Raw genomic sequence first — 14,847 nt, forward strand, 5'->3', positions numbered from 1 at the left:
TATCACATGGTCCTAAGTATTCGGACCCTTTGCTCATATTTAGTAGAAGCACCCTTTTGATCTAATCCAGACATGAGTCTTTTTGGGAAAGATGAAACAAGTCTTTAACACCTGGATTTGGGGATCCTCTGCCATTCCTTCTTGCAGATCACTCGTTCTGTCAGGTTGGATGGTAAATGTTGGTGGACAGCAATTTTCAGGTCTCTCCAGAGATGCTCAATTGGGTTTAAGTCAGGGCTCTGTCTGAGCCATTCAAGAACAATCATGGTTGTGAAGCCACTCCTTTGTTATTTTAGCTGTGAGCTTAGGGTTATTGTCTTGTTGGAAGGGGAACCTTCGGCCCAGTCTGAGGTCTTGAAGGAATTGGTTTTCATCCAGGATATCCCTGTACTTGGTCACATTAATCTTTCCTTTGTTTGCAACCAGTCATCCTGTCCCTGCAGTTGATAAACACCCCCACAGCATGATGCTGCCACCACCATGCTTCACTGTTGGGATTGTATTGGACAGGTGATGAACAGTGCCTGGTTTTCTCTGCCATAAAGCCCTGACTAGTGGAGGGCTGCAGTAATGGTTGACTTTCTACAAAATTTCTTCCATCTCCCGACTGCATCTCTGAAGCTCAGCCACATTGATCTTTGGGTTCTTCTTTACCTCTCTCACCAAGGCTTTTCTCCCCTATAGCTCAGTTTGGCTGGACGACCAGCTCTAGGAAGGGTTCTGGTCGTTCCAAATGACTCCCATTTAAGGATTATGGAGGCCACTGTGCTCTTAGGAACCTTTAGTGCAGCAGACATTTTTTTGTAACCTCGGCCAGATCTGTTTCTTGCCACCATTCTGTCTATGAGCTCTTCAGGCAGTTCCTTTGGCCTCATGATTCTCATTTGCTCTGACATGCACTGTGAGCTGTAAGGTCTCATATAGACAGGTGTGTGGCTTTCGTAATCCAAGTCCAATCAGTATAATCAAACACAGCTTGACTCAAATGAAGGTGTAGAACCATCTCAAGGATGATCCGAAGAAATGGACAGCATCGGAGGTAAATATATGAGTGTCACAGCCCAGAGTCTGAATACTTAAGACCATGTGATATTTCATTTGTCCTCTTCTAATAAAGCTGCAAAAATATCAACAATTCTGTGTTTTTCTGTCAATATGGGGTGCTGTGTACATTGATGAGAAAAAAAAGAACTTAAATGATTTTAGCAAATGGCTGCAATATAACAAAAAGTGAAAAATTTAAGGGAGTCTGAATACTTTCCATACCCACTGTATATGTGTTTGTAAGTGTGTGTGTGTTCACTAATTACTACTCTGCTCCTAATGTCTGTGGACAAACTTGGATAGGTTAAATGCAGAGTACTTACTCCTAATGTGTTCTACTGTGGGCACAAGGGTTAAATACGCGCATTGGGTTAAATCCTATGGGTTACCATACTTGGCCATCACATGATACTTTCCCCATTTACTTTCATTCAAAAGGTTCTTTGAATATGTCTGCACAGAATGGAAAAAGGGGTACAGTGAAGCAAGATGCAGCAGTGCAGACCATGAAGGAGCAACATCTCTGTTCTTGTTTTTTAACCAAATTCACTAATTCCCTGTTATGGTCATTAAGACAAAATTTAAATTGTGTTGAGCACACCACAGACGTAGTCCAATCTAACCAAAATTTGGTTTGCTACCATTTCTCATGAAGGGGATTTGACTGGGCAGGTGAGAGCTGAATATTCAAAACATCCAAAAATAAGGGCCATCCTAGTTAATATACAGTAGAGGCAATAGCAATTTAAGTATTTCAGAAATAGCAAGATCTTTTTGAGTAACATTTAAGAATATACTTAAATATATATACTACTAGAACTACTTTTAGTAAACAAACAGTATGCATGCTGGAGTGACAATGTTAGTACAATCAAGAATTATAAGATCGTTGTTTCAAAAAACACTAACAATGAAATGTTCGGGGTTAGTCAGATTTATTTATTTAGATTTATTTTTATTTGATTTTCGCAATGGATGCATCAAATTGATCAAAAACTTTGCCATCGCAGGAATACGACTCATTTTACTGTATATACCCGAATATAAGATGACCCTGAATATAAGACGACCCCCCATTTGTCAGACTTATTTTTGGGGGGGAAAAAGCTTTTTGGGGAAAAAAATCTGGTTTTCAACAGATTTTTTTCTTTTCTTTGAAAATTCAACTGATAATTAATTGGATTTTAAGTAAATCGGTCATTCACTTGTCCGAGTAAAAAATGTGATTGTTCGGAAAAAAGGTATATTTTTATTTTTTGTGTGTTGTAAATATAATTTATTCTGAAGCAATATTCTCACCAGTGTTCAACCAGCTTTGGCATATTGAAAACTGCATATTTGTGTTCAGAAAGTTCAGAAAAGTGCTTTGGTTGCTAATTATTAAATATCCTGGGGGCTTTATCCTCATTGTACCCTGAATGTAAGTGCTCTACATTCTGGTGCAGTTTTAGTATAAATAGGGAGGTTGCAGAGGTCTGAAGTATGGGATCTTTACCTCTTCTTCTGCAACAAGAGACCCAGGATCCACTGCCTGACTGTTACCCTCCCGGGTCTGTAAGACCGTAGAAAGGTTATTAATAATACAGCAATACCCAAACACTAAATTATGCATTGTACAAATTCCAATGGACGTAACCTCACAACGGCTAAAATGACTCAGACATACACACACCTGTGCAATTCTCTCAAGGCCCATGTAGTATTTCTTGCTCTCTCCCTCCTTTAGTTTCTTGAGGGCCACCCTGACTTCACCTATGAACTCATTCCGTCCTAAACGATCCATATCACACACACACAGCCTGCAAAGAGAGAGAGAGATAGCACTCAGAACTCTTCAGCTCAACTTTCAAGAAAGAATGTGTTAAGCATGTTGCACGCACAGCCAGAGAGAGAGAGAGAGAGAGAGAGAGAGAGAGAGAGAGAGAGAGAGAGAGAGAGCTGAGAAGTAGGTGGTATAAACTAGAGGCTGACCAAAACATATTTTTTATAAAGATCAGATATCGGGAGAAATTAATGCCTGTTTGTTTATTTTTTTTGCAGTTGGCATCATCCAGTTCTACAGCACCCACATGTGCACCTGAATATTACTTAAATTACTACATTTTTGGTGACAAAATGAATTCAGATTAAAATGACTTCTGAATATGAATCGAGCAAATCTGCAGGACTAGACTGCTGTGTAAAAATAGTCACACTATTAATTTTGAAGCAGTTCCTGCATATCTATTCAATGTCAGAGCTACTAAATTTACAGCAATAATTGAGATTGCAAACTAAATGATTCATAATGATTTAAGACATGGTCACTGAAAAATAAAAAAATTATAATATTGTCTTGTCTTGCTAGATGCACATGTAAAAACAAATAGCAAATACAGTGCAACCAGGGTAGTCTGATTCTGAAATCAATAATTCATGAGTCTATTTGATTCAATTCAATTGACAACTTTAATGAGTCAAAAGACTCCACAACTGCAGGGATTCATTTTGAATCACTCAATTGAATCACTGATTGCTTACTGAAGTAACATCTGACTCACTGAACCGCATCACAAATTGAATTCATGTCTGACTTGAAATGAACACAGTTTTGTCCTTAAGCCTCCATAGATGACATCATGAAATACTAGACACTTATTATTTAATGTATACTGTAAAATAGATAAAATAGGCGATATTATTTTTTCACAAATATATTAATTTAAAAAATCTATGAGTTAATCTGTTTTTTCCCCACCTTAGTTATTGGTACCTGCAAAATTGATTATCATTCAACATCTAGTATTGACAGAGAGAAAGAACAGAGATTAAGGAAAGAAAACAACAACAACTGAATGAGAACAAAGAAAGAACAGACAGATGAGATTTACGCCAATGACAAAGATGAAACGCAAATAAAAAACTGAGGAAAGAATATATGAGAGAATAACCAGGGTGAGGACACAAATAGCCAAATGTAGAAGAGGAAGAAGTGAAGTGTTAATGTGGGTGTCAAAGAGCGAGAGAGCAAGAGCCTGCATGTAAGCAGATGACACTGACGTCATGATCTTGTTGGCTTCTTGCTTTCTTCTAGGGCCCGATTAGTCATACCTTCCAGCCAGGTGTATACGCATGATAATACAAACACATGCACACACACTGATGTGGAGGTGGATTACAGGTTCACTCCACTTCCTGTTCTAGGGATCATTCTTCCTGAAGCTGCTATATTTATTACTCACAGGGTTGAGCTTTTCCTTGTTACTGTCAGTCACTCTGATGATGTAGAGAGTTTGTATGCATATGGAAGTCACACCTACATGCAGGACATCCGAAAGAAAGGTACTATTCAGTGTTTATTCAGTACCGAACTGTGAGTCAGATGAGTCATGGGCAGGCCCACGCAGAATCTGTGCTGGCAGTATTTCGCAGAAAGCTCCACAGGTTTCTGCAGAATTTGACCGCACGTCATTCAGAGTTTCTCACGTTTAAGTATTTCATATGCTAATTTGATTCAGCTACCAATAAGAACAAGAAACCTATGCTAATAAGAACATCCTATTGAAAGCACAATATGTAATTTTCGGTGCTAGAGGTCGCTTATTTTAAACAAAGGTGTATTTTGATTACGCCTTGATTTCACAGAATCACGGGAGTTGTTGTCTTCACCTCTACAGCAGGTGGAAAAGAATCTGACGTGACTTGGCAGAAATCATATTCATAAATGAGCTAATTTATTAAAGATTTATTCATGTTAAATTTAGTGGAGCAATTGCTAATGAAAGACAAGCACGACACACGGCTCGATAGCAGTTGAACTTCTATTATGCCGCAGATGACCGCTTTCACTTCTTCCGGTGAAGCGTATGTGGAGTAATGCAAAGCTGTTTTATCATATTAGATACATTTGAGTTAGGGATGCTCAATTCGGTTAATTTTCCCGTCCGACAACCGCCGCTCTTTATCCGAATATTAACCGTTAACTGATAAGATTATAATATTGAATCAGCTGAGAAAATACAATGAAAATGCAATGAAAATACAACTGGAGTGTCTGTGACCCGTTAAAAAGACGGGTTTATTTAACTGTGTAAACAGCAGCACACAGAACAGCTCAACAACAGCATTTCTGACAACAGAGAAAGACAGAATAAAATAATATAAATAAAAATCTTAAAATAAATAGGCCTATACTAAATATTATCACTTAAATAATTAACAAATTAAGACACATTGAATCCGTTTGAAGCTTTGAAGAACCGGAATTTTTTTTTTGGCAAATAATAATTGCAGGCCTACCTCAATCCACAACTTGTATGGTTTTTTTAGTAATACGTAATATGTCTACGACATGAGGGGTTAGTCTGAAGCGCAGTCTGTTGACAGTTAGACCCGCGGCAGAAAACACCCTCTCAGATGGCACTGATGCCTCGGGAATACAGAGATAACGCCTCGCTAGAGTGGCTGGCCTCGGGAAGAGCCTTTCATTTGCTTTCCACCAGTCAAGAGCTTGTACTACTGCTGTATTTAAATCCACATAGCATACTTTGCAAGTAACTTCTTTGCCCTTTCTGGCGAAATGGTCCCACACAGTAGGCCTACTTCTTTTCTGTTGCTTCATTTTGCAAAATTTAAAATCTTCATCCTTATAGACACGTGTGGTTACATGTTTTTTTGACGTGCCCCATGAGCTAACATATGTAGCATTTTTTTTAACCATGCAAAAAAAATAAAAAATTAAACCATTTAACTGATAGTATCAATTGGTCAAAATTCTTTCTTTGGGTTAACGGTTAAACGGTCATTTTGTGTATCCCTAATTTGAGTGTGTTGAATGTTGTTATAATGCTACTCTGTGCGTTGGCTTTGCGTCTACTATGAGACACTTGTTGCACACTGCACTGAGCTAGATCAATATGGGCATGGTAAATCATAACACTCACAGTTAATCGAGAACACGAGATTTAAACAATAAGACTAACGGGTGCTATAGCTCCGCTATATAACAATGATTATTTTTCTAACGATTATTGTTTCCAAACAGTTGCTCACCTGTCTAATAATAAAACAAATAACATATTAAAGTGTCTTTGGTGTTTGCATGGTTTCTACAAGGAAATCAAGGATGACGCAGGTATGATGTCATTGATAGGCGATGCATGGACAGTTGGACACATTTTTTGTCATTTCATAGTGTATAATGTTGCTGTTTGTAGACTGAAGAATGTCTGAATTTAAGAATAAAGCTTGAAGAATGTCTGCAAAGTTACACACAAAGTCCACTCCAAAGTGAGTTATTCTCTAAATTTCCAAACTATTTCAAAGTATTTCAAACTAAATTTCTAAGCACTATTTCCAAACTCTCTAAAACACCTCGATTAAAGGGTTAGTTCACCCAAAAATGAATATTTTCGCAAGATTTACTCACCCTAAAGTCATCCTTGGTGTATATGACGTTCTTCTTTCAGACGCATTCTTCTTGCGCTCATCAGATGTAGTGTAAGCACTTTAAACTGTGAGAGGCGCTGCACTTTTGAATACAGAAGTTGAATACAGAAGGCGATTCACCGGAAGCTAGATAATTTACTTTATAAAGTTTTATGGTTATTTTTCTAATACAAATGCATCACTTCACTTCAGAAGGCCTTTATTAACCCACCGGAGCCGTCTGGAGCAGTTTAATTACAGACAGATGCACTTTAATGGACTTCAAAAATGACCCAACAATCACTGCCATTATAAAGCTTGGAAGAGCCAAGACATTTTTTTAACTCTGATTGTGTTTGACTGAAAGAAGAATGTCATATAGACCTAGGATGGCTTGAGGGTGAGTAAATCATGGGATCATTTAATTCCCACCCAAGGCAAACGAAAAATTAAGGGGTCAAGCCAAGGTCTGGTTGAGTTGTGCAAGTAGTGTGTATGTGGCCACAACATTTCAAAGCTGGAAGCGGTTGACCAATCACAACACAATGGTCCAGTTGACCAATCAGAGAACATTGCACTTTTTAAGCTTCGTAGAGACAGGAACTAAACAGAGTGTTACTCATACTGGAAAGCGATGTGGTGCAACAATGAAAATGTTTTTTTGTTTTGTTTTTTACATTCAAGCATGACAACCTATTCTAGAAGAGTCAAAAACAAAATCAAGACTTTATAAAAGGGTATAATAGGTCCTCTAACAAATGTTTAAATATGCTCTGTCCATTATATAATGGTTAGACAGACAGATAGATGCAATAGTCAATTCACCACTACAATTAAATTCCTCCACCAACAGTGAAATCTCATATAACTACATATAAAACATGAAATTGTTCTGATTAGCTGTAATTGTTGCATCATGCATTTTCACTGTCAGTGAGGACAAAAGAATGGTGCTGGAAATGTCACATCTGTTTAGGGTGTTTTTAAAAAATGTGGCAAAACAAATTTGTCAGCTAGGCTTAACACACACCGTCTACTATTAAACATGAAACACACATACTCTATGCTTCCGTGACATCCATTATGATAATGACTCCACTAAATATCATTGGGTGCTTTTCTAGTACAGAACAATAGCACTATTGATAACGTAGCCATTCTTTAAAAAAAATATTCTCTGCCAACAGCAGGGATTGTTCTCATTAAGAAATGACATTCACATGACAAAAGCTGAAGAAAGGATGTTTATTGACAAGGGGCCATAGAGGAGGAAATATGGAAACCTTGCTCTCGATAAGATCTCCAAAATCTTGAATTACGATGTTTGGAATTTAAAACATATTCATCCCTGCCACCTCTCCTTGCACTGAATGACTGCAGTCGGTTTGAGATCAGCCAACTGTCATAGCCCAGACACAGCCACTGTGACAAGGTGCTGACGCTGCCCGTGGTGACATACTCCATCTACGCCTTGGGCTTCAACAACCTGCTCTTCAGGATGATGGTCACAGAGTGTAACAGAGCATAAAGAATAATCAAATCAAACTCATCCTTTGGGATTGAAAAGTGGCAAGAATCCATGTTTGCCACGAGAAACGGCTTGTGTCACTTTTGGCACAATTTAGGCATCTAATTGTTTTTTAATCTACAAAAATCTTCTGTGTTAAACAATTTCACAATTTCTACAATATCTCAGCATACTGCGGAGGTGAAAATCTCTGGATTGAAGGTCTTTCTCCAGAGCTGAGGTAAATCGGGGTTGAGTTAAAAACCCTTTCAGCATGAAACACATTTTTCACGCTCTCAACCAAAAAGTGGAACAAGTAAGGCAAACAGCTTCACTCTCTCTTTATCTCTCTCTCTCTCTCATCCTATGAGAGCTCTTGCTAGGTTTGTTTCCCAGCTGGGCATCAGAAGGGTTTCTATTACATCTGTAGAGAAATTGCCCCTACCTCGCTCTGTCCTCTGAGTTTTATTACTCAAATTGTAGCACACCTCTACACAGAAGGTTAGACCCAAGTGTGGGTGTTATCTTAAGGCTAATGTGTGTTATTGCACCACAGAGATGTCCACTACATGCTGTTAAAGACGCGCACATACACACATGCCCACGAGTTGGCTTGACCTGAACATCTTGAAGTAATGAAATTCACACATGCACACACAAATGGGACTCACACGTTCTCAATGTCATTAATAAGCTGGATGGAGACACAGAGAACCATAAGGTGAATTTGAAAGGGTGAGTAAAGCCAAAAATAGTTTTGTAGAATCATGGCAAATGGAGGTGGTACTATACCTGAGGGTTTTGGTGGTCATGTCAGCAGCCGTGATGCCATGATAGATGAGCGTCTCGTTCCACACTGGGTTCAGTGTGTTCTTTAAAGTCTTAGTGCGCAATTTGTTTGCCTGAAAGAGAGAGATAGAGTGTATTTAGAATGATAATTAATTTAATTTATAGTCACAATGGGTCAAAATAAGTGTGCAGAAAAACTGCTCATGCAATATTTCTGCTGGGTTTACAGCAGCTGTGCACGCACATAAACCTGTTCTTACCATCAGTCTAATGTTGATGAATCCAGATTGTTGTAAATGAGGGAACATGTGCACACAGTTAGTAATTAGCATAAGACACACCTAAACCATCTCCATATAAGGGCTATTGCACAACCACTTCTCCTATATGCAGCTATTTATCACTCTTCAAAACATTGACGCTCTCTAAAGCAGTTTGCCAAATTTTGAGTTCAGCTTAGGATGAGAATTATGTGTCTTAGTCTATAGTATCATATAGTACAGGCAAAAAAGTATCTATTCAGCCACCAAAGTTAACACACTTAAAAAGATGAGAGAGAACTGTAATTTTCATCATAGGTATACTCTAACTATGAGAGACAGAATGAGAAAAAAAATCACATTGTCTGATTTTTAAATAATTTATTTTCAAATTATGGTGGAAAATAAGTATTTGGTCACCTACAAAAAAGCAAGATTTCTGGCTTTCACAAACCTGTAACTTTTTCCTTAAGGGGCTCCTCTGTCCTCCACTTGTTACCTGTATTAATGGCACCTGTTTGAACGCATTATCAGTATAAATGACATCTGTACACAACCTCAAACAGTCAGACTCCAAACTCCACTATGGCCAAAGAGCTGTCAAAAGACACCAGAAACAAAATTGCAGACCTGCACCGGGCTGGGAAGACTGAATCTGCAATAGGTAAGCAGCTTGGTGTGAAGAAATCAATGGTGGGAGTAATTATTAGAAAACGGAAGACATACAAGACCACAGATAATTTCCCTCGATCTAGGGCTCCACAAAAGATATCAACCGTGGGGTCAAAATGATCACAAGAACAGTGAGCAAAGATCCCAGAACCACACGGGGGGACCTAGTGAATGACCTGCGGCTACCATCAGTAACACACTATGCCGCCAGGGACTCAAATCCTGCAGTGCCAGATGTGTCCCCATGCTTAAGCCAGTACATGTCCGGGCCCGTCTGAAGTTTGCTTGAGAGCATTTGGATGATCCAGAAGAGGATTAAGTGAATGTCATGTGGTCAGATTAAACCAAAATACAACTTTTTGGTAAAAACTCAACTGGTCGTGTTTGGAGGAGAACGAATGCTGAGTTGCACCATACCTACTGTGAAGCATGGGTGCGGAAACATCATGCATTAGGGCTGTTTTTCTGCAAAGGGACCAGGATGACCGTGTAAAGAAAAGAATGAATGGGGTCATGTATTGTTAGATTTTGAGTAAAAACCTCCTTCCATCAGCAAGGGCATTGAAGATGAAACGTGGCTGGTTCTTTCAGCATGACAATGATCCCAAACACACCGCCCGAGCAACGAAGGAGTGGCTTCGTAAGAAGTATTTCAAGGTCCTGGAGTGGCCTAGTCAGTCTCCAGATCTCAACCCCATAGAAAATCTTTGGAGGGAGTTAAATATCTGCGTTGCTCATTGACTGCCCCAAAACATCATTGCTCTAGAGGAGATCTACATTCAGGAATGGACCAAACTACCAGCAACAGTGTGTAAAAACCTTGTGGCGACTGTCACTGCCAACAAAGGGTATATAACAATCTATTGAGATTAACTTTTGTTATTGACCAAATACTTATTTTCCACCATAATTTGCAAATAAATACTTTAAAAATCAGACAATGTTAAAGTGTACAGATCTCACAATTGACTCATAGTTGAAGTGTACCTATGATGAAAATTACAGGCCTCTCTTATCTTTTAAGTGGGAGAACTTGCACAATTGGTGGCGGACTAAATACTTTTTTGCCCCACTGTATGCTTTGTGTGATCAAATACTGTGTTTCACAATGCTGCCTAGACATCTTCGTTGATTGTTGCACAGGTATATAGTTTATATATAGTGACCTTGCATGGTGTGGGGAAAATGTGATACAAACTGGTCCAATCAAGAGGTGGCAGATCTTCATTGGTTTAATAAAAGCCCACACCTTGTCAATACATGTGTTTGACTTCATGTGGCGCTGCACAGACTGACTGGCATATGACATCAAAATACTATGAGAGCAACTCAAATTTTTTTAAAATTTGGCATTAGATTTACTGTAAAAGCGTGAGACAGTGCCTGCAACCGAAATTGCATACTTCCCTACTATATAGTAGGTGAAAAACAGTATGTAACAAAATAAGCATGTCTGAATTCACAGTACTAATAAAAGAGAAGGCAAAAAGTACCCGGATGATCTACTATTTCCAGCGAGATTCTGAAGTGTGCATAATTTATTATCCCATGAGGACATGGAAGGGGATTTATGAATGGCAGTGAAGTGGCGTAACTGATGCTGGTAGGTCACATGATAATGACAACATGGCAAATGTAGTACATCTGGATTACATTCACACTACAAACATTCATACTAAATAGAACATACTTTTTTTAAGTTATTCAAAATAAGTTCCTACTCAAGAGTATGCAATTTTGGATGCAGCCAGAGCTTGAAAGTGTGTGTCTCATGCCAAATGTGTGACAGTTGGCAACACTTTCTAAATATATTTCATAAATATCTATGAGCACACACAGCAAATTTTCTGCCTTTTCATGCAGGATGCATCTCAGACTGAGCTATAATGGATATTTTTGTTACTCTCAAAGTAACTGTAGTAAGATTTATCGTGGGGTAGCTAGTTATTATAGTTATTAATCATATTTTTTAACATTTTTACTTTTTTATATTTATACTTAAAACAACAAACAAATGTAAAAAAAAATAAAGTTAATTCAAGATATATTCTCTGAAAACAAGAATATATCTGTTGTAATGATGTTTAGATGTTTGTACTTCTAATACAAGAATTCGAAATAAATAAGAAAATACAACATTTTTTTTTTTTTTTACAGTGTAGGTGAGGTTGAAACACCTTCTCAAACAATATTTCCATTAGAATGGAACTTTAATTTATTACTATATGCCCAGTGGAATGTTTTCAGGACTTTCACTCAATGTCACCATGAGCAGCAACATGAGCTATTTTATTACTGGCAAAAAAACCCTGGGGCAACATGGGGTTAAGTTCCTCGCTCAAGGGCATAATGGTATAGTCAAGCAGCCAGAGCCTTAACCAGTACACCACATTAAATCACCCCAGTAAATCTTAAACGATGAAACAGCTCTAAATTCATCACAAAACGAGAAGCACAAGCATCCCCAAAATAAACTGTCTTTCACATTTCACCACCTAAGAGCAGTTTGGAGGGGAAAATTAACACCCCAAGCGCCATCTGTGCAGAAATTACCACTGCTGTATATAGTTTCTCAATTTAAAGAATCTGTTAGAATGGGCTGCTGCTCAGTCGTGCTAGTTTTGTGAGGTGGGTGGTGATGTATTTTAGTGGTTAAAGCTCTGGGCTAGTAACTGAAAGACTGGTTAAGTTCCTACACTACAACCCACAATTCATCACCATTGTGTCCTTGAACAAAGCACTCAATGACAGGTTGCACTAGAGGATCTTTGTTAAACTTGTATGAACATCACAGAAATATTTATAAATTCAGATAGGCACATAACGACACATTAATCATCAAATGTGTTCTGATTGGCTGTGATTTTGCACCACATTTTGGTGTTCAGTGAGAACAGACCTTTTTTTTTTTTTTTTTTTTAAGGGAATCTTATCTCATTGCACCTGGTTAGGGCACAGCATGAGAATGGCACATCATTACTCATAAAAGGATAGAAAGAAAGAATGCTAGATTTTTTTTAACAGTTTCAAATGGATAATACATTATAATGCAAAACCAATTGTGCTGGGTTAAAAATATTTATGGCTGGATAATTTCTTATTTCACCTATCACTGACAGGAGTGGTACAATTTTTATTTTCAACAAAAAAAAAATCATTTAATCCCCTAAATATTTAATTAAAGAAATGACAAAGAGAAACTTAGGAAGCAAAATGTTAGATAAGTATTCAGCGACACCTAACTAACTACAAAAATAGTTTGACATTGGTCTCATGCACCACTTGCAGTACCTTTATAGCCAAGATGAGATTAGATGCAGAAAAAAAAACTTTTTTTTAGCTATTTTGTTTTTTGTGTGAGACACAGGTGCAACTCAGGTATATTATCCAAATATAGATATGTGAATGTGCCAGTGTTTCAGACTTTTTTCCCCCTGCAATAATTTACTACAAATAATTGTATGCAAGTTGGATTTAAAATCTACTTGGAACAAAATTCGGTGAGGGCACATGCCCTCGGTTTGAATGGGCATGATGCATCTGGGCTGACAGTGGAAGAGATGAATAGAGAGAGTCAGTCAGGGAGGACAGAGGAGAAAACATCATTTATCTCTTCTCCCTCAGGTGAAAGGCAGACATCTGCTCACCTACTTTGCAAAGGAGAGATAGAAAGGACAGGAGGCTTTCCCCAACTCACCTCCTCCCTGTTTTGCAAACATGCAAAATCATCACCCCTTTTGTGTCTTACCTTAAAATGTGCTCCCCCATACTCACAAGCATACAATTGTTTATCTAGCTACAGTATCTAAATGAGGACATACTATAAATCTCTAATGTAATTACATTTAAATAAGACTAACCTAAACCCTAAAATAACCTTTTTCATAACTGACTAGACAGACAGACAGATATAGATAGATAGATAATTGCTTCTTGTATGCATCATTTATAAGTCGCTTTGAATAAAAAACAGTGAACACTGTTGAATTTTTACAGTGTAACTGTTAAACGTTCTGTCCGTCTGTCTGTCTGTCCATCCATCATCCATTTATCCATTCAATCTACATTTACATTATAATTTTTTTTTACAGTGTAGATAGAACAAAACAACTTCCAAAAATGTGTAAAGTAAATAAATTAAGTTGTATGGTCATTTTAAGTTTTAGACAAAAATTCTGTCATTATTCATACCCATTTTTCTCCATTGATTACTTTTTTACTGTGTAGAATAAAATGTCAAAACTGCTCTTTTCCTTACCACGAAAATGCATGATGATAACTAGCTGTCAAGATCAGTTGAGATTTTGCATAGTATAACAACAACAACAACAACAACAACAACAACAACAACAACAACAACAACAACAACAACAACAACAGCAAATATTAGGTCGGGTTTTGAACCCTAGTCCCCTTTCACGCAACACAAAAACTGTGCCACTCTTACACAGAGCAAGTAAAATACAGTTTTTCCCCCTTTAGTCATGCTATATCCAGCCTAGAGAACAGAGTAAGACAGTACAGCCTCAAAAAGGATGCCGCTGCTTGTGGGGACGTTTGCTCCACAATGTAGGCCAAATCTGACCCACCCCCACACACAAACACACAGTTCATCACCCCCCTCTGTTTCTTCCCTAAAAATCTGCTCTCATCCCATACTCATGTACTTCAAATACCCTGACATGCACACTAAACTCCCCAAACTGGGCAATTACCCTCAAACAGCTCGTTTAGCAAATTAGTGTTAAATCAAAGAAACGCTCTGGCTGTGAAGACCCAAACACAATCTCCCAAACCGCAGACTCTCTCGCGTGCTCTCCTGACAGAGCGAGTCCACGTCATTCATTGCCTGAAGAACATGTTGCTTCTCTGCATATTTCATTTCTCTCTCACTCGCTCGGCTCTACTCTCTGCACTGCTGCATTTGAAGCTGGAACCAGCCAAGCTTGGCTATCCTCTCTCTTGCCCCCTGAGGATGCTCGGCAAATGAATAAACACACTTTAACTCCAACAGACATCAGCAAAAAATACATGTAACAATTCATTAAACAGCACCAGCTGAGCAAATAGCTACTGGGACTTGAATGAGGAAGAGATGCATCAACAGATCTTACTCTGGCACTACCATGGTACAGTGATGGCGTCACAAAGTAAGACTATGGTAGTGAG

At 38.2% G+C, this 14,847-nt stretch overlaps 1 protein-coding gene across 1 annotated transcript in view; it reads right to left on the reverse strand.

The window, feature by feature from the left end:
* doc2g (double C2-like domains, gamma) overlaps window positions 1–14,847 on the reverse strand; it is a 53,065-nt gene that overhangs the window by 22,513 nt on the left and 15,705 nt on the right. The window contains exons 5-7 of the mRNA XM_067414203.1: window positions 8,750–8,859; window positions 2,717–2,843; window positions 2,540–2,596 (exon numbers count right to left, since the gene is read on the reverse strand). Coding sequence (XP_067270304.1) covers window positions 2,540–2,596; window positions 2,717–2,843; window positions 8,750–8,859 — 294 coding nt within the window. The remainder of the gene's footprint in view (window positions 1–2,539; window positions 2,597–2,716; window positions 2,844–8,749; window positions 8,860–14,847) is intronic.

Source organism: Pseudorasbora parva, chromosome 13 (genome assembly GCF_024679245.1).
Source record: "Pseudorasbora parva isolate DD20220531a chromosome 13, ASM2467924v1, whole genome shotgun sequence".
NCBI classification, from domain to species: Eukaryota; Metazoa; Chordata; class Actinopteri; order Cypriniformes; family Gobionidae; genus Pseudorasbora; species Pseudorasbora parva.